Source organism: Schistocerca nitens, chromosome 9 (assembly GCF_023898315.1).
Source record: "Schistocerca nitens isolate TAMUIC-IGC-003100 chromosome 9, iqSchNite1.1, whole genome shotgun sequence".
Taxonomy (NCBI): Eukaryota; Metazoa; Arthropoda; class Insecta; order Orthoptera; family Acrididae; genus Schistocerca; species Schistocerca nitens.
The window spans coordinates 341,764,717-341,784,547 of record NC_064622.1 but is presented as its reverse complement, the minus strand read 5'-3'; the positions used below and the strand labels follow the sequence as shown (position 1 = coordinate 341,784,547).

General features: G+C 44.8%; 1 protein-coding gene across 4 annotated transcripts in view; it reads right to left on the bottom strand.

Annotated features, from left to right (window-relative positions):
- Nucleotides 1–19,831, bottom strand: part of LOC126203965 (protein bric-a-brac 1-like) — a 455,035-nt gene that overhangs the window by 306,072 nt on the left and 129,132 nt on the right. For 2 of the 4 annotated variants that reach the window (XM_049938364.1, XM_049938363.1), the window contains exon 2: nucleotides 14,070–14,127. The exons of the other annotated variants lie outside the window; for them this stretch is intronic. In XM_049938364.1, the coding sequence (XP_049794321.1) occupies nucleotides 14,070–14,127 (58 nt within the window). The remainder of the gene's footprint in view (nucleotides 1–14,069; nucleotides 14,128–19,831) is intronic. 4 annotated transcript variants of the gene reach the window in all.

Sequence of the window (19,831 nt, the reverse complement as noted above, 5' to 3'; positions counted from 1 at the left end):
AATATTACTTTAAAAAAAAAAAAAATGGGGGCTCGGGTTTATGGGGAAACTCGAAATATCAAGACTCTACCGTATTTGTCTATACATCTCCATATTGTAATTATTAGATGAACTAGAGTATATTAAATGAACCCAACGCTTACACAATGTGTTTTTACATAGCATGAATGTACTTAAAATCAGACGGCCATACAGGCTGTGTCAGCTTTCCTGGTCAACAGGATAACACCTCTTTGATTTTCCCACATTTTTTTTTTAAATTTTCCACTAGGGAACTACTATTGCGAAGGAAAATAACCGTGATAGCCATTTTTGAGAAATAAATTACAGTAGAATAACTGCGAAATAACTAGTGCAAGAGTTTCCCAACTGTATTTTTTTATTTCTCACCATTTTTATCCAAGGCTAAATCTTGGCAGCCATTTTTGGGGTGTTAAATCATCACATACTTAAGTAATAAATCACAGAACGGTAATAAATAATACTAATAAAACAGGCAATAACCAACAGAAATTCTGTAACAAAAATAAACTGACTGGACGATAATTGGTTGGTTGGTTGGTTGGTTGTTTGAGGTTTAAGGGACCAAACAGCGAGGTCATCAGTCCCTTGTTTCAAATATACTCCATTCTGCTAACGGGACATCTCAGAAAAGTCAGAACAATAAAACGGAAAAAGGGAAAAAACGTAAAGGGCAGTCACGTTGTCATTGGTAAAAACAAATGAGGGAAGTCGGCAAGAGAACGAACCCAACACTATGCTGAAGCAGCATAGGCAAGACCACCTGTGACTTAAAAGGTATAACTGCTATAATGCAGAAAATACGTATGGGAATAAAAAGACTAACCAAGCCTGAAAAAAGGGTAAAAAAGAGTAAAAGGGGAAGAAAAGAGGATTCCGGTCAGGGAGGTGAATCGGGAATCTCTGAACACTGCCTACAGTGGGAGACACCCAAACACTCACCGCCCTGCCCCAACACCAGGGAGATTAAAAACCTTAAAACTGAGAATAAAAACCACTCTCCCGGAGGAAACCGAGAACCAGAGAGACCATCCGGGAATCGTCAGCCAACATCAAAGGTAAAGTGTGGGGGAGTCTGTACTTAGTACGCAGAGCCAAAAGAAGGGGGCATTCAACCAAAATGTGGGCCACTGACTGGAAGGCTCCACAACCACAGAGCGGGGGTGGCTCATCACGCAAAAGAAAACCATGGGTCAGCCTGGTATGACCAATGCGGAGACGACACAGTGTGGTCGAGTCCTTTCGGGAGAGGCGAAAGGAAGAACGCCATGGGCCTGGTGTCACCTTAATTGCACGAAGTTTATTAGACAGTGGAGTAGCCTCCCAAGAATTGGCCCATGACTGCGCGAAGTGGGATTTGATGTGAAGCCGTAAATCCGCTGCAGGAGGGGTTACAGGAAACGGGGGGTAAGTAACTGCTCCCCCAGCCAAACGATCAGCGAGCTCATTTCCCGGGATACCCACATGGCCAGGGACCCATAGGAAGTCAATGGAACAAGCAGCATGGTGAATATCAGCGAGATGGTCATGGATGGCAGAGACCAAGGGATGGCGCGAAAAACACCGGTCAATAGCAAGAAGGCCACTCATCGAGTCCGTACATAACAAAACGCGGTTGTGTTGGGATTGTTTAATAAAGGTAAGGGCCCGGGAAATTGCCATCAATTCCGCAGTAAACACCCCACATGTAGGTGGCAGCAGATGATTTTCCGTTCCAACAGAGGACGTGAAGGCATACCCAACATGATCAGCAGATTTAGAGCCATCAGTGTAAAAAACAACAGCATCCCGAAACTCCCATAAAATTTTGCGGAAAAAGGAACGAAACACCACCGGGGGGATGGAATCTTTCGGACCGCGGCGGAGATCCATCCGAATTCGAGGCCGAGGAACTAACCAAGGAGGGGTGGAGGGGAGGGAGCGAGGAAGACAGGACAAAGAAGGAAGTTGAAAATCACGGTAAAGAGACGCAAGGCGCAGCCCAACCGGTAAACCCGCCCGAGGGCGGGAGTCGGGTGGGCGACGTCCATGGTCTGGGAACAGGATAGAATAGGAAGGATGAGAGGGAGAAGAACGGATAGTGAGGGCATAAGACACCAGAAGCTGGGACCGCCGAACAGAAAGGGGTGGGATCCCAGCTTCAACCAGGAGACTATCAACAGGGCTAGTAGGGAAGGCACCGGTGGCCAAACGGATACCACGATGGTGGACTGGATCCAGCACGTGCAGTGTGGAAGGAGCAGCTGAACCATAAACTTGACAACCATAGTCCAAACGAGACAGAACTAGAGCACGATAAAGACGGAGGAGGAGAGAACGGTCCGCACCCCAAGAGGAGTGGGCAAGGAAGCGAAGGACATTGAGTTTACGGAAACATCCTACCTTCAGGAGTCTGATATGGGGCAACCAAGTGAGCTTGTTGTCGAAAAGAAGACCCAGGAAACGAAACTGTGAAACCACAGGCAATCGTTGTGCAGCGAGATAGAGCTCTGGATCAGGGTGGACCGTAGTACGGCGACAGAAGTGGACCACCCGCGATTTTAAAGGAGAGAATTGAAACCCGTGTGAGAGGGTCCATGCAGAGGCACGCCGTATAGCCACCTGGAGCTGCCGTTCTGCAGATGCCATCGAGGAGGAACTAACCCAAATGCAGAAATCATCCACATACAGGGCAGGGGCGACCAAGGGACCGACAGAGGCCACAAGTCCATTGATAGCAATGAGGAAAAGAAGGACACTCAAGACAGAACCCTGTGGGATGCCCGTCTCCTGGGTCCGCGGAGAACTAAAAGCAGTACCAACTCTAACTCTGAATGACCGATGGATCAGGAACTGGCGGATAAAATTCGGGAGTGGGCCCCGAAGACCCCACTGATGAAGGGTTAGTAAGATGTGATAGCGCCAGGCCGTGTCATAGGCCTTGCGAAGGTCAAAAAACACTGCAACCAAATGGCGGCGCTGGGAAAAAGCCTGCCGAACTGCGGATTCCAAGCGAAGTAAATAATCGATTGGAGATCGTCCCTCTCGAAAGCCACACTGGTAAGGGGACAATAGATCCCGAGATTCGAGGACCCAAGTGAGCCGACGGGCTACCATCCGTTCAAGTAACTTACAAACAACATTGGTCAAACTAATTGGCCGATAGCTGTCAACAGATAGGGGGTTCTTACCAGGCTTAAGGACAGGAACCACAATGCTATCCCTCCACTGAGAAGGGAAGTCACCCTGGAGCCAGATACGGTTAAACACCCGAAGAAGATGTTGCCGTTGTGGAGCACTGAGATGTTGAAGCAGTTGGTTATGAATGGAATCTGGGCCAGGGGCCGTATCATGAGAAGAAGATAGAGCAGAAAGAAATTCCCATTCAGTAAAAGGTTCGTTATAAGATTCTGACTCACAAGTGGTGAAACATAAGGTGAGAGCTTCAGCCTGCTGTTTGTGATGAAGGAAAGCAGCGGGATAGGAGGCTGACGCCGATGCCACTGCAAAATGGGTCGCAAGATGTTCGGCGATAACTAATGGGTCCGTACAAATGCCATCTGGGAGGTGAAGGCCTGGTAGGGTGGACTGCCGATGGCAACCTTGGAGAGAACGAAGTGTAGCCCATACCCGTGACAGAGGGACAGTGGAACCAAGGGAAGAAACGAATCGTTCCCAACATATCCGCTTGCTCTGTTTGATTAAATAACGGGCTTTAGCGCGAAGGTGTTTAAAAGTAGTAAGGCTGGCTACGGATGGGTGCCTCTTGAAGTGTTGCAAAGCTCGACGGCGATCACGGATGGCAATGGCAATGGCCGGACTCCACCACGGGACGTGCCGGTGACGAAATAGTCCAGATGAGCGCGGGACAGCAACGTTAGCAGCGCGAACAATCGCGTCAGACACGTCACGTAGGACGTCATCAATACAACCCGACAAAGAGGGAGAAAACTCGACCTGTGCAGTGTATAGAGGCCAATCGGCGCGGTGGAAAGACCAACGAGGTAACCTGTCCATCGGGGAGCGCGAAGGGAGCGTGAGAATCAACGGGAAATGGTCACTATCACAAAGGTCGTCGTGTGGCGACCAGTGTAATGAAGGGAGGAGAGAGGGAGAAGAAAGAGAAAGATCAATGGCAGAAAAGGTACCATGACCAGCACTGAAATGAGTAGGGGAGCCATCATTAAGAAGGCACAGGTCGTGGTCTGCAATAAATTGGTCTATAAGAAGACCTCGTCTAGATGGAAAGGCACTGCCCCACAAAGGATGATGAGCATTAAAATCCCCAAGGAGGAGGAAGGGAGGAGGAAGTTGCTGAAGAAGGGTGGTTAAGGCAGCAGGTGTAAGAGCCCTGTCAGGAGGGAGATAAAGATTGCAAACGGTGACTGCAGAGTCTAAGTGGACCCTAACAGCAACCGCTTCCAATGTAGTTTGGAGAGGAATCCACGTGCAAGCAATGTCGGTACGGACCAACGTACAAACGCCACCAGAAGCCCGCAAGGGTCCGACCCGATTGCGACAGAAAACACGGAACCCACGGAGGGTCGGTGAGTGAGCATCAGTAAAATGTGATTCCTGAAGAACCACACAAGCTGCAGAGTAGGACGAAAGAAGGGATTTCAATTCCGGAAGGTGTCGATAGTAGCCATTACAATTCCATTGGAGAACCACAGAACGATGGTTTAAATGAGGGCTGAACACGCTAAATCCAGTCATACTGCCGGGTCCCCACCCGTCACAGACAAGGAGGGGGCGACATCCATAAACGACAGGTCAGAATCCAGTTGTGAAGTCGGGGAAGGGACCTCCGGTGACACCAGAGGCTCTTTGTCCCGGGACTTATGTTTCTTCTTCTTTTCAGGCTGAGATCGAGGAGGGCTGTGTGGCATAAAGGAGCCAGCTGCAGCAAGATCAGGAACAGAAAGAGACCGGGCGACCTGGGGGCCGACAGACCGCGGCTCTCGCGGTCGCCGCGCGGCAGCAGACCTTTGACCTGGAAGGTGCCGGGAAGGGGCATCCCGGGAGAGGCGCCCTTGACTGGCAGACGCCGAAGGAGTGGGACACTTCTCCGGCTGGGGAGGGGGAGCAGCACCCAGAGGAGAAGGTGTGGGAGCCGCAGGGGAGGGGGGGAGGAGTGGGGTCCGGGATGGGGGTAAGGAAGGGGGGGGGAAGGGGGGAAGGGGGGAAGATGTAACCAAGGCGTAACTTGATGTCATAGACACAGGGTGCAGTCGTGCATATTTCTTACGGGCCTCTGTGTAGCTTAAACGATCGAGGGACTTATACTCTTGGATCTTTTTTTCTTTCTTATAAACTGGGCAATCTGGTGAACGTGGAGAATGACTACCACGACAATTTACACATACAGGAGGGGGAACACAGGGACTCCCCTCATGGAGTGGACGTCCACAGTCACCACAGAGAGGGTCCTGGGAACAGCGAGAAGACATGTGGCCAAAACGCAAGCACTTAAAACACCGCATAGGAGGTGGGATGTACGGCTTCACATCACAGCGATAGACCATAATCTTAACTTTCTCAGGAAGGGTATCCCCTTCAAAGGCCAGGATAAAGGCACCAGTATCAATACGGTTATCTTTAGGACCCTTCTGAACACGCCGAACAAAGTGAACACCCCGCCGTGCGAGATTGTCCCGAAGTTCCTCATCAGTTTGAAGGATGAGGTCCCTGTGGAAAATCACACCTTGTACCATATTTAGAGACTGGTGAGGGGTAATAGACACAGGAATTGGGCCAAGATGGGTACAGGCACGAAGGGCCGCAGATTGGGCAGCTGAAGTAGTTTTAATCAGCAACGAACCCGACCGCATCTTGCTCAGGGAGTCCACTTCGCCAAACTTGTCTTCAATGTGTTCCACAAAGAATAAAGGCTTGACACTGGTGAAAGTATCTCCATCAGTCCTGGTGCAAACTAGATAACGGGGGAAAGGTTTTGCCCCTAGACGACGGGCCTGACCCTCTTCCCAGGGGGTAGCCATGGAAGGGAAGGCCGAAGGGGCAAGAGAAGCAGCACTTGAGGAATCAGTACCACGCAGAGAGACGGCCGCAGAACGGCCAGAGTTTTGGACCCTTATGCGTTTCATCTGCATAGCGTCCGCCCTGATACCACCCACTCCGATCAGGGGCTCTCCTCACGGGCGCCACCCAGCCACAGCAAGGGCCGTCTGGCATGGCGGCCATTGCCGGGAGTTCCGATGCTCCAGGATGACGAGCAACCACTCCAAGGCATGCATGAGGAGGTCACAGCTCAGGCATCAGAAGTGTGATCCCTGTGTGTTCAGGGGGCTCAACCAAAAGGGTACATAGCGACCCCACCACACGGGCTGGCTACCGTGCTGGCTATGCACCCTAGCATCAGACCACGACGTGAAAGAAAAGGTGGAATGTACTAGGAGGGCGCACGTCGGAGACACTAGGTAAGGTGCTCTTCCCCAAATGGCTCACACTACGGAAGAGAAATTTTGGAATGGAGGTCAAACCCCAGAGGGGGACCAAGGAATGCCAAAAAGAGGAGATAAGTACGCAACAAAGCCAGAGAGTTAAACCAACAGAACCAGGAGGATAGCGGGGCCAACATAAGCAAGGACACCAATAGTGGGAGAGGAGAGGGCGAGGGGAAAGGAGCATGGAGGGGAAAGGAGGGGAAGGAAAAGGAAATGCAGCCCGGGAGAGAAAGAAGGCTGCAATGGCTCGGGGCCCCGTGCTCGCCACGCACGTATCCACAAAAGAGTTGTGGACCCCCTGGGGGGGGGGACGATAATTTATAGCACATACATGACAGGGCATTAATAAAAGCAATGAGAGATAAGAAGGCTAGACTAAGTAGCTGGTTTATTTACACAAGAGAAAAATGGATCCTCTGGCTCGGGAAAGGTAGGAAATTCGCCCTCTTGACTGGGGAGATAAGGAAGACATTGAGCTTTGTACTTTAAGATAAGGAGACCAATGGGCACTTTGTGTTCCAGTATGCCCAATGGTCCACTATTTGTTACATTCTCGGTAGTAATATTCTTTTTCTGCTTTCATTTGAATTTTGTATTATTTAATGGAAATGTTAATTAAAAAATACTAAATTAAAAATACTTAATCATAATTTTAATAAAAATAACACCTTTTTCTCCTAATTTCCTAATCACATGAAAATGTGAATAGACAATAAACTAACAACGGTACAAAAGTGCGAAATATCGGGTAGAGAACTTCTTTTTTCCATTTCCAGAGATTACACAGTAGTACGTATTTATGTATCAAACTTTGATTATGAATATCCTCGTTTTCTTGCAATTAGGTACTTAGAGATTTTGTCTTTAAAGAAAATTTTGATACCATTTGCTAATGTTGTTGTTGTGGTCTTCAGTCTTGAGACTGGTTTGATGCAGCTCTCCATGCTACTCTATCCTGTGCAAGCTGCTTCATCTCCCAGTACTTACTGCAACCTACATCCTTCTGAATCTTCTTTGTGTATTCATCTCTTGGTCTCCCTCTATGATTTTTACCCTCCATGCTGCCCTCCAATGCTAAATTTGTGATCCCTTGATGCCTCAGAACATGTCCTACCAACCGGTGGTCCCTTCTTCTTGTCAAGTTGTGCCACAAACTCCTCTTCTCCCCAATCCTATTCAATACCTCTTCATTAGTTATGTGATCTGCCCATCTAATCTTCAGCATTCTTCTGTAGCACCACATTTCTAAAGCTACTATTCTCTTCTTGTCCAAAATTTGCTAAAATGCAGTTCAAATAAAAAAAGGTTACTAATAGCGAGAATCGTTCCCGCAACTTCACTATTACAAGGCTTATAGAACATTTACTCGGCTACTTTCATTTTCTTTGCTAAAAGTCTTTTATTACGTTGAAATGCAATGGACTATAATGTTGAGCACATGTTGATGCAAAGCTTAACTGTTATCAGCAATACCTTGAAATTGTTTATGTAAAAAAAGGAATTGTACCCAGAAAATCGAAGAGGGCAGTTCGTAAGTTCCCCTTGATATGCGGCCCAAAAAGTGAGCATCACACGACTGGATCAAAATTTAAAAAAAGAAAAAAAGATTTCGGTTTACGTAAAGTTGTGATAAATTGAATATTTTCCATTTGAAACTCCCGCTACACAATGCTGTTCTCTCGCTGGTCCATTCCGTTAACATTGACGACCGTGCAGCACTTGAACCCTAAGAGAATCATTCTTATAACCGGCCCTTATGGAAATACAAGGAAATTCTGTCATTTCTGTACAGTTGTGGTAAAGAACGTTTTTCACTACAAGTCGGTAGAAATCACCATGTAGATTGCAACTGCTGCCAATGTTCGCTATCTAACAACACTGTATATCTGCTAATTTGATCTCACGTCCATTGTAGCAAGTAAGAACCACATTTGAACATGAACGTCTCTATAATGGATTTTTTGGTACGTCTGTGAACAGCTACTTTCAAGAGTAAAGCACGCAAAGAGTGAAAATAGTACCAAAATCTCACGTGAACATCTTCACGGCAACCTGAGAGGTGTAGCAACATCGATCGAACCTGGCACTGATATATGAGTTTGCCAAATTCAGAGTCAAATGTCGGATTACTTCTATGATTTGTAATTACTAGCGTACAAAATTATTAATAAAATATCAAAGATAAAAGGTCTAATTAATTCCATGTAGCTTTTTTAGAATAAAGATCCCTACCGTCCCCCCTTTTTTTCCTCTCCTTTTTTTTATTTTTTCCTCGGCGGTTATTGTTAGTGTTAAGTTTGAGGGACAGTTCATAATAACGCACAGGTTGTTATTACTGTGGATTGTTTGAAGCAACAACAACGAAAATGACTCAGATGCAGTTGGGAGCTTGAGGAAGAAGCATGTGTCTTTGTTTTTTTGTTGTGTATTCTAACATAAAATTGGCGAGAGGTACAAATGGACTCTGCAGGGGTCTCGGGTACTGTGACTGTTGAAGACCAGAGTCATACATCAGCATCGAAACTTTACGCGGCAAAAACCCGACAAAAATCCACAGTGCGTTAAGTGAAGTTGTGGTGAGTTTACAGTGGACCGTAATACAGTTTCACGTTGAATTAATCGTTTTCGTGGTGGTCGTATGAGCACGGACGGTAATCCAAAACTCGGAAGGCCAAAAACGTCAACAGAGGAACAATGTTTAACACTTGTGGCAGAGGCTCTTTAAGAAGATCGCAGTGCGCAGTGAGGAACTCTAAACCCACGGGAATTCCCCTAACATCTGTATTCTGACAAATTATTTGAAGAAGAGAAACATTTCTGCGAGATGGGTCCCAACCTGTTTGACTGCTGAAGAGACACGAAAACGCCTGGAGATTGCAACCTTGCTCAAACAACTGGCTCTGAGCACTATGGGACTCAACATCTGTGGTCATAAGTCCTCTAGAACTTAGAACTACTTAAACCTAACTAACCTAAGGACATCACACACAGCCATGCCCGAGGCAGGATTCGAACCTGCGACCGGAGCAGTCGCGCGGTTCCTGACTGAGCACCTAGAACCGCTAGACCACCGCGGCCGGCCTCAAACAACGATCCGACCGTATAGGTCATGGATTCTTGTGTCGAATTGTCGCTATCGATGAGACTTTGAACTGAAGTTGAAACCACAGTCCAGTAAGTGAAGACCTTCAAATTCTCCACGCCCAAAAAAATTTCGACGCGCTTAGTCAAAGTTAAAGCAAATGTTGAGTTTTGCTTATGATCACCATGATAAGTAGAGCCCCATGTGGAAGAAGTGTCACAGCAGTGCATTATCGTAACTCCGTGCAAAACTTGCGCAGAAAAATTCACAAAACCAGACCTCAGTTGCTCAAAGATGGGCCACCCATTCTCCACGAGTATGCTCGACCGCATAACTGCAACGCTGTAACACAAAAACCGGCCAAATACGAATGGGAAGTCTTGCCGCATCCTCCCTACAGCGGGCGGACACGAGTCCACCAGACTTCGACTTTTTCACAACGTTGAAAAACCTATTCGTGGACTACGTTATCCTTCTCTTGAAGAGCTTTCTACCACAGTTACCCGAGTCATTCAACAGATGAACAGAAGTGGTGTCATGGATGGAATAGTACAGCTTCCGAGACGTTGGCATTCAGTCACAGAGAAGCAAGGAGACTATACAGAACGATTGTAATGATATATTGAAAATAAAAGTAAAACGTGTGAGTAAAAAAAAAAAGAAAGGAAGTAAGAAGGGCGTTACTTATGAAATGTCCCTCAATATTATGTGTGGCCCAAAAATACTCTTCTTCCTAGGTAGACCAGATAAGCTGAAAGAACTGCTTTAATTCATTGTTAGGTCGAATTATGGTGGTCTTTTTTCTTCTTACGTCGTCTTTTCCTGTAGACCGCCACCATCGGAGGGATTTTCGCCCGACGCATATTTGCTAACATTACACGTACGGGATTAGCTACACGTAATTTTACAAGGTAACAGTCGTCAGATGCTGAACATGTCGGTTCGAAACAGTTATCACAGCTTTCTGTTCGCAACAGGGGTGAAGCATCATCACCCCAGTGATAGTTTGTTTCTTCTGTTAAGTTGGCAACAATGGTATTTTTTCTGGCAGACTTTTGTATTCTTTCGCCATTGTCGTATAAATCAGTCAGAGATCAAATAGTTCTTAGGGTTATAGGTTACCATTTTCGTAGGTGAAATATATTTCCTAGATTTCATAAGCTTTTCGAGTATGGAATCTGTAAATGTGAATGATCCAAGGTTTGAGGGCTTTGTGAGATGTGTTTTGGAGGAAGACAATGACTTATTTACAAGCGAGGAAGATAATATGGAAATACAATCTGAACATAGTTCTGATTTTGAAGTTACAGGGTCAGAAGATGGTGATGAGGAGGTGGTATCATCAGCAAACACAATCAAGGGGGAGAATGGATTTTTATGGTCTAAAATACCGCCTAAGAAAGGTAAAACCCAAAGCAGAAACATTGTAAAAATTCATAAAGCTGTTAATTTTGCTCAAAACATTGACTCAGAGGTAGATGCTCTCGAAGAGACAAGAACAGTTGATATGATTGTAGCTCATACAAATGAGGAGATCCAAAGAAAAAATGTGCATATACTGACCAGAGATTTCTTGGTGATACGGACAAGGAAGAAATATGTGCCCTAATGGGGTTGCTTTATATGTCAGGTAGCAGAAAAGATGGTCATCTTAAAACTGAAGAAATGTGGTTTGCCTCATCTGTGTACAAATGTATTATGTCTCAAATGAGATTCAAATTTCTTCTGAATTGTCTGATATTCGATAAGACCAAGAGAAATAAGGACGACAAATTTTCATCTATTCATGAGCTCTGGACAGCTTTCCTTAATAACTGCCGCTCAAATTACTCTCCTCAAAATATATAACAATCGATGAGCAGCTTTCAGGATTTCGTGGCAAACACCCATTCCGTGTTTACATTGCCTCGAAACCAGATAAATATGGCATCGAAATAGTTACAATGGGTGTCGCCAGAACATATTGTATGATAGATGCTATTCCATACGTTGGGAAGCAGAACAGAAACACAAATGAGAGTCTGCCAACATACTATGTGAAAACCCTGTCCAGGACTATTCGTGGGATAGGTCGAAATATCACTTTTAACAATTGGTTCACATCTATACCTTTGGCAGACATGTTGCTGAAAGAGAATTTGACAATTGTTGATGTTGTTGTTGTGGTCTTCAGTCCTGAGACTGGTTTGATGCAGCTCTCCATGCTACTCTATCCTGTGCAAGCTTCTTCATCTCCCAGTACCTACTGCAACCTACATCCTTCTGAATCTACTTGATACGTTGAGGAAAAATAAGGCGGAAATTCCACCAAGTTTCCTACCCAACAGAAAGAAGAAAGTAGTAGGGTCGCAATTTGCTTTTCATCAGAAAAAAAAACACTTGTCTCCTTCCTTCCTAAAAAGGGAAATCTGTCATTCTTTTGTCTACAATGCATAGTGCTCCAGATGTTCACCAGACCACTAATAAACCTGAAATCACTGAATTTTATAATAGTACGAAAGAAGGTGTGCACGTATTTAACAAAATGGTACATGCGTACTCTGTTTCGAGGAGTACACTATGCTGTCCACTTCGGAAGTTTTATGGAATACTGGACCAGGCAGCAACAAAGGAACGAAGAGAACAAAGGACCCACAAACCAGGAAAAAGAGGCCCACAAAACTGCATAAGCAAGCAAGGTGTCATGTACTCCCTAGAGATGACAGAAAAGTGAAATTAGCTTGTGTAAAATGTTGTAGGCCTGCATGAAATGATCACAGAAAAGCAATTTGCATAATTTGTTTCTCTTTAAGAACAATTTCCTAGTAATTGTTATCCAATTACTGTAAACTGTTTATATGTTAATAGGAATGTTAATGATTTTAAACAGATCAAGTTTCGTTCTACATCTACATCCATACTCCGCAAGCCACCTGACTGTGTGGCGGAGGGTACCTTGAGTACCTCTATCGGTTCTCTCTTCTATTCCAGTCCCGTATTGTTCGTGGAAAGAAGGATTGTCTGTATGCCTCTGTGTGGGCTCTAATCTCTCTGATTTTATCCTCATGGCCTCTTCGTGAGATATACGTAGGAGGGAGCAATATACTGCTTGACTCCTCGGTGAAGGTATGTTCTCGAAACTTCAACAAAAGCCCGTACCGAGCTACTGAGCGTCTCTCCTGCAGAGTCTTCCACTGGAGTTTACCTATCATCTCCGTAACGCTTTCACGATTACTAAATGATCCTGTACCGAAGCGCGCTGCTCTCCGTTGGATCTTCTCTATCTCTTCTATCAACCCTATCTGGTACGGATCCCACACTGCTGAGCAGTATTCAAGCAGTGGGCGAACAAGCGTACTGTAACCTACTTACTTTGTTTTCGGATTGCATTTTCTTAGGATTTGTAGTGTACGTACTGTAATACATTCAGTACACACACCATCAGATATTTGACTTGTCGCTCTAGCGAACTACGCGAGTGTCAGCAATATGTCTCGTTGTCTTATCGTGGCGTGTTTATCTTCTGCCGTTAGGTCAGACGATAGAAATGCCACTTGCACGCTTAGAGTAGCAGATTGACGGTGACCAACTTTAAACAGAACTTGATTAATTTTCACACACATTTATTAAAATAATAACAAGCATAAAAATAACTTAACTTGTTCTGGATGCTATTTACAATTGACCATCTGAAGTTCCTTTGGTCTTGGTACGTTAATCTTGGTACCTTATCTTTGTCAAGTATCTCTGATACTTGACAAGGTGTCTATACATTTCTCTTCATGGTGGTGCAGACTAATGCAGATTGACTAATCGGAGGCCTGTACACTCGTTATAATACCTCGCGCGTTCAGGTATCACTGCGCGAGTGTGATCCGCGAGGAGAAAAGGTTCTACGTTAGCAGCAATCTCATTGGCTGCGTTACATATTAATACGCGGATCGGCGGAAGCAGAATTTGGTCCGTCTCTAAGACAGCGCCATCTCGTAGTGCGGAGACGGACGAGCGCTGCGCCTGCGCTGTTGTGCTTAGCGGGGCGCGGTCTAGTGGGAAAGTTGTGTACGCGCTGACTACGCGGAACTATGTACACAACAGGATTCTTCCAATGAATCTGTCTGGCATCTGCTTTACCGACGATCAACTTTATATGATCATTCCATTTTAAATAACTCCTAATGCGTGCTCCCAGATAATTTATGGAATTAACTGCTCCCAGTTGCTGACCTGCTATATTGTAGCTAAATGATAAGGGTTTTGTAAAGTTGTAATTATATGCAAAATAAAACTTTGGGGTGACGAGTCACCCCTCTTACCATTGAAAGGTGTGTTTATTCATGTTACTAACGGAGGGTAAATAAATAGCATTATTAACGGTAACTTATTGCTACTTTTACTTTACTGTAACAACTGACTTATTTTCTCACAGCCACGGTCTCACCGTGCGAATTTTCGACAAAACAGCACTGGTAACATGACTATTAGCAGTTAAAGAGGCACAAAAAGGTAAAGAGAAGGCAAAGCGCCGTGGAAGCCGGACTACTCACCGTCGGCGTCGTCCCAGACGTCGTGGCGCTGAGCCGCCCTCGCCGCCTCCGCCTGAATCTGCAAATAGGGACGTTTCTGAGCCGGCAGCCACAGACGGTGGAAGGCGCGGTAGAACCGGTCGCCACGATCTCGCTGCACGGCCGGCCGTGTCAGGGCTCCGCGTGGCAGGCTTTGCACGGGAGGGCGACTACGAAACATCTCTGGCACTCGGCATATGATGCCAGAGTTTCTATCGCACCTGAGGATCGCAAGGGAAGGAGGATCACAGGGGGAAGTGATGACGTCTAGTCCGCTTATACGGGACAACTATCCTTTGATACCTCAACAGGTTCGTCTATTCCCCTATCACTGCTTATGCTCCTAGGTACTAATCGGGCAACTAAATCTTCCCCGGATAGGTGACAGCATCGGATGCGACAATGTATCATCACTCTCACAAACATCTCTGTTCTCTCCGCCAAACCAAAAAACGATAACAGATATAGAAGTAAAACGCCAAGAAAGACCTCTAACAACTTGCTACAACTCTAACTCAACCAAAAAACGTTACCACCACACTAAAAATATAATCATGCAACAAAAACGTTACAGAGGCAACAGACATAGCTACCAATGGCAACCCGTCCACGGAAGTGGAACGTGTACCGGTAAACCTACTAGTCAAACGACAGCTGCAATAATTTAAGTCAGAACGACGCACTATGTTTGTCATCAGGTCCACCATAGACAGGGGAAAAAGTATTGGAAAACACACAAAAACATCGCTTGCGTAACACACAAAATCCGAACCTGCACGAACATACCATGGCAATATAACATCAAATGAAATAACCATGTTAAGGCCGAAATATTCACAACAGCATTAGTTGAAACACACAAAACATCCAACATGTACTAATTTTGATAACACACATAAAGAAAACAAACAAAAAAATCGACTTTTTCACTCACAAAACGTCCGAACGGAAGACGAACACAACCTCAGTGCATAACAAAAAAGAAGAAACAGAACAGTCAACATGCATTCCTAAATTTAAAAATCGTCACACCAGTATAAGTAATTCTGAGAGTGGGATGGAAATCGGTAGATTTACTGAGAACTATGTATGAAGGGCAACAGACAGATCCGATATTTCTAGATTCCCGGAAAGCATTTGACATGATGCCCCACTGCAGGCTGTAAACGAAGGTAAGAGCATATGGAACACGTTCAGAGATATGTGAGTGGCTCAAAGACTTCTTAAATAATAGACCCGAGTATGTTGTCCTCGACGGCGAGTTTTCATCAGAGACAAGGGTATCGTCGGGAGTGCCCCAGGGAAGTGTGATAGAACCGCTGTTATTCTTCATACACATAAATTATGTAGCGGACAGAGTGGGCAGCAACCTGCGGTTGTTTGCGGATGATGCCATGGTGTACGGTGAGGTGTCTAAGTTGAATGACTGTGGGGATAGCCAAAGTTCGAGTTGGTGTGACGAATGGCAGCTAGCCCTAAATGTGGGAAAATGTAGGTTAATGCAGATGAGTAAGAAGATCAAACCCCTTAATGTTCGCATACAGTGTTACCATTGTCCTGGTTGACACAGTCAAGTGGTTTAGAATATCCACGCATTACGCTACAAAGCGATATGAGGAGGAACGAGCATGTGACAACTGTGGTAGAGAAGACGAATGGTAGATTTCGGTTTATTGGGAGTATTTTAGGAAAGAGTGGTTCACCTGCAAAGGAGATCGTACACAGGACGCTGGTGCGACCTATTCTTGAGTACTGCTCGAGTGTTTGGGATCCGTACCAATCAGGTCGGATTGAAGGAAGGCTTGAAGCAAATTAGAGGCGAGCTGCTACACTTGTTACCGGTAAATTCGAACAACACGTAAGTGTTACGCAGATGCTATCCCTATGTTTATATATTACCCACGGCTTTGTAGAGAAGCAATTGAAATATATAAATATAGGGATAATTTTAATCGGAAAGAAGAGACCATGAAACTTAGTGATATTTGGACAGTAGCACTACAGAATTGCTATACAGTTTTATCAGTGACGAGATTACGATCGATAGTTAAGTTTTATCTCTGACAAAGATTATCTCTGCATATCACGTGTAACTCTGTCCACGCCCACTTTCTAAAATATATAAGTCGCTCTCAGACGTCCGACCCGTCAGTCGGCAAGACTCACCGGAGGAGAAACACCCCTCTGAAGATGTCCAGCGCAGCTCTGGACGAAACGTTAGGAGCTGAAGAGTTTCATGGACCACGACCTTACATCCCGGAAGGTTTACCAGAAGATTTGTCATTATTTGTTTGTTGTTGTTGTGGTCTTCAGTCCAGAGACTGGTTTGATGCAGCTCTCCATGCTACTCTATCCTGTGCAAGCTTCTTCATCTCCCAGTAACTACTGCAACCTACATCCTTCTGAATCAGCATAGTGTATTCCTCTCTTTGTCTCCCTGTATGATTTTTACCCTCCACGCTGCCCTCCAATACTAAATTGGTGATCCCTTGATGCCTCAGAATGTGTCCTACCAACCGATCCCTTTTTCCAGTCAAGTTGTGCCACAAACTCCTCCCCAGTTCTATTCAGTACCTCCTCATTAGTTCTGTGATCTACCCATCTAATCTTCAGCATTCTACTGTAGCACCACATTCTGAAAGTGTCTATTCTCTTTTGTTTAAACTATTTATCGTCCACGTTTCATTTCCATACATGGCTACACTCCATACAAATACTTTCAGAAAAGACTTCCTGACACTTTATACTCGATGTTAACAAATTTCTCTTCTTTAGAAACGCTTTCCTTGCCATTGCCAAGACATTTGATATCCTCTCTACTTCGACCATCATCAGTTATTTTGCTCCCCAAATAGCAAAACTCATTTACTACTTCAAGCGTCTCATTTCCTAATCTAATACCCTCAGCATCACCCGATTTAATTCGACTACAGTCCATTATCCTCGTTTTTTATTATTTGTTTATCTGTACATATACATAACATTTACCGATTTCTGTACCATTCGGATAATTTATTCGTGATGTGTCGTTTTTTGTGTATTCATGAAGCAAGTATGGCTCGCTCCATATAAACAACTAGATTCCCTACAAACAGTTTGCAGCGCAGCGCTAAGTCTGAAAACCATCCCGATTCCGTGGGAATCAGAATGCAGCCGAAACTGGGCAGAACCCCTAATAAATCGTACATAAATGGTATGGTCCCATAATATTCCTTCCAGTCACAGGTAAATCTAGCCAAACAGTAAAAAATGAAATCGTACTGAAAACAATAGCATACCAAAGGTGTAACAGCCTTTCGTAAAGGGCACGCAACCACAAACCCCATATTTAATGACTATGCAGTGGTTATCACGGACGACGTAAACCTGGCAACGACGCCTCAGTCCTTTTCCTAGACAAAGAAAGAGCGTTTGACTAAGTGTGGCACAACGGTCCAAGCTCTAGAGGAGTATCATCCAGCGAGTTCGAATAGCGTCGTCGGCGTCGTGGTTATGTGGTAACGTTGTCGGAATGCGAGATCCATGTTCAAATCTCCCTCCTGCCCCATGATATTTTAAACAAAATTACCAACTGCCTTACGGGAATTGGCGTGTCTGTTCGCTGTGTTCAAATTTATGTCTGTCTTGTCCAGACGTACGTACCTACTATTTGTTCAATGTACCACATGTTATGACTCTTGCGAACCGTTTTGTCTAGTTTTTAGTCTTGAATTCTTTTGTTGTAACATAATTCACACCTTTTTATCTGTTTCCATTTATGTGAGAGGCCTATGCGACATCTCCCCTGCTCTCACTATTCATCACATTTACTTGCGACGGTAATATATTCTTACCACATGATTCATATTCTACAGAATTGTACAGTGTAACTGCCAAGACTATAGAAGAACAGATACATAACAAAGAGAGAAAAAAAAAAAAGGTGGGGCACGAGGGAGACTTTAACATGGATCTCCCACTTTGCAATCCAGCACCGTGACCACACAACCACGACGCCGTGAATCTAACAATTCGTTCGATGTTGCGCGTCTTGAACTTGGATCGTTCACTGTTTCTATTTTGCTTCTTTTTTCACAGTTCAGCACACCTTCTTGTTTTCATGCTTAATCTGTATTCAGCTTTTGACGGGCTATCCAATGGGCCATTTTATCACTGAATGTGAAGGGGGGGGGGGGGTGATGTGGGACTTTCTCTTTTCAGAATATTATACCCGGAAGCAAGCTTACCACTGGGACCAATACTACTGACCATGATATACATCACCTACACGTCAGACATTGCACAACCAACGAGATGGAATGATGGGCTGGCGTTATACGCAGATGCCAACGCCTTCTGGTGGCATACACGAGCTACGTAACAAGAATAACGAGTACATGAACAAGCCAGAACCTCGGTTAAACAAATGACGGTTAAAACCGAACGTCCAGAAAACACAAGTAACAAAAAATGGTTCAAATGGCTCTGAGCACTATGGGACTTAACTTCTGAGGTCATCAGTCCCCTAGAACTTAGAACTACTTAAACCTAACTAAGCTAAGGACATCACACACATCCATGCCCGAGGCAGGATTCGAACCTGCGACCGTAGCGGTCGCGCGGTTCCAGACTGTAGCGACTAGAACCGCTCGGCCACTTCGGCCGGCCACAAGTAACAGAAGTCAGTCACAGATCCTTCTCTAGAAAAGCAATCGGCAACACTAAAAACGCAAAACTTCGGCTGTGGGAGGAAATAATAAAAGCAAAGGAAACAGCAATATATTTAGCAACAACGATGGACAGAACAATGTCACGGATCCCACACACTCAACGTGATCGAAAATGTCAACAACAGGAGCAACCTGCTAAGGCTTACGACGAAGAGCAAATGACACATTAATGTACATATACAAAGTTTTCATAAGACCGTTTTTAAAATATGCCTCCCCAGTTTGGATTTCGAGCAAAACTAACACACACTATATTTGCTCTGTCGAAAGAAATGTCCTCGAAACTCCCATATAAAAACAACGTTGGATGCGGTTAACAGTGAAAGTAGAAAATAGAACAAAAATCAGTACACTAACCAATGAAATCTTTGAATATCGACCAACAGAATTTAACTTCCGCAATACATGCCTACCCACCGAACATTACAAACGAATGTTTGACGATCATTTGAACCAAATAATAACCCTTCCAACAGAACTGGAATTTTTATCATCCAACCGATTTAAAAGAAACAAAATACGAATAAACTTGAATAGGGGAACAAAAGTAAAATCAGTAACAAGCACACAACCAAGGCAGTGACCTTGGGGCGTTTCCCCCAATGCAGGACAAACGCCACATGTTGACAAAACAGTGTGGAACACGACGTGCTGACAGTATCTAAGCATACAACAATTTTTGTTTGATGTTCCATCACAGTATCCAAAGGCGCGATATCAGCTAATCGTGAATGAAGTAATGTGTTTGTTTCACATAAAAAACAGCCTCACGCAGAAAGAATTGCTCTCATTATGATAATAGAATGCATAGGACTTAGATGGCATGATGTTCGTTTTGATGCAGAGAATATATCTTTAAGATTAATTTAGCGTGGCAGTGTCCGCTAACTGAGGGACGATGTGGCGGCGTCGCTAAGATACTAGACATACATATGTAAGAACCACCACCACCACTCACGGGTTAGGTCCTAGACCTGTTCCGACTGGCCGACTGCTACCTACAAGGCAGTATGAGGAACGACCCATGATCGTCGT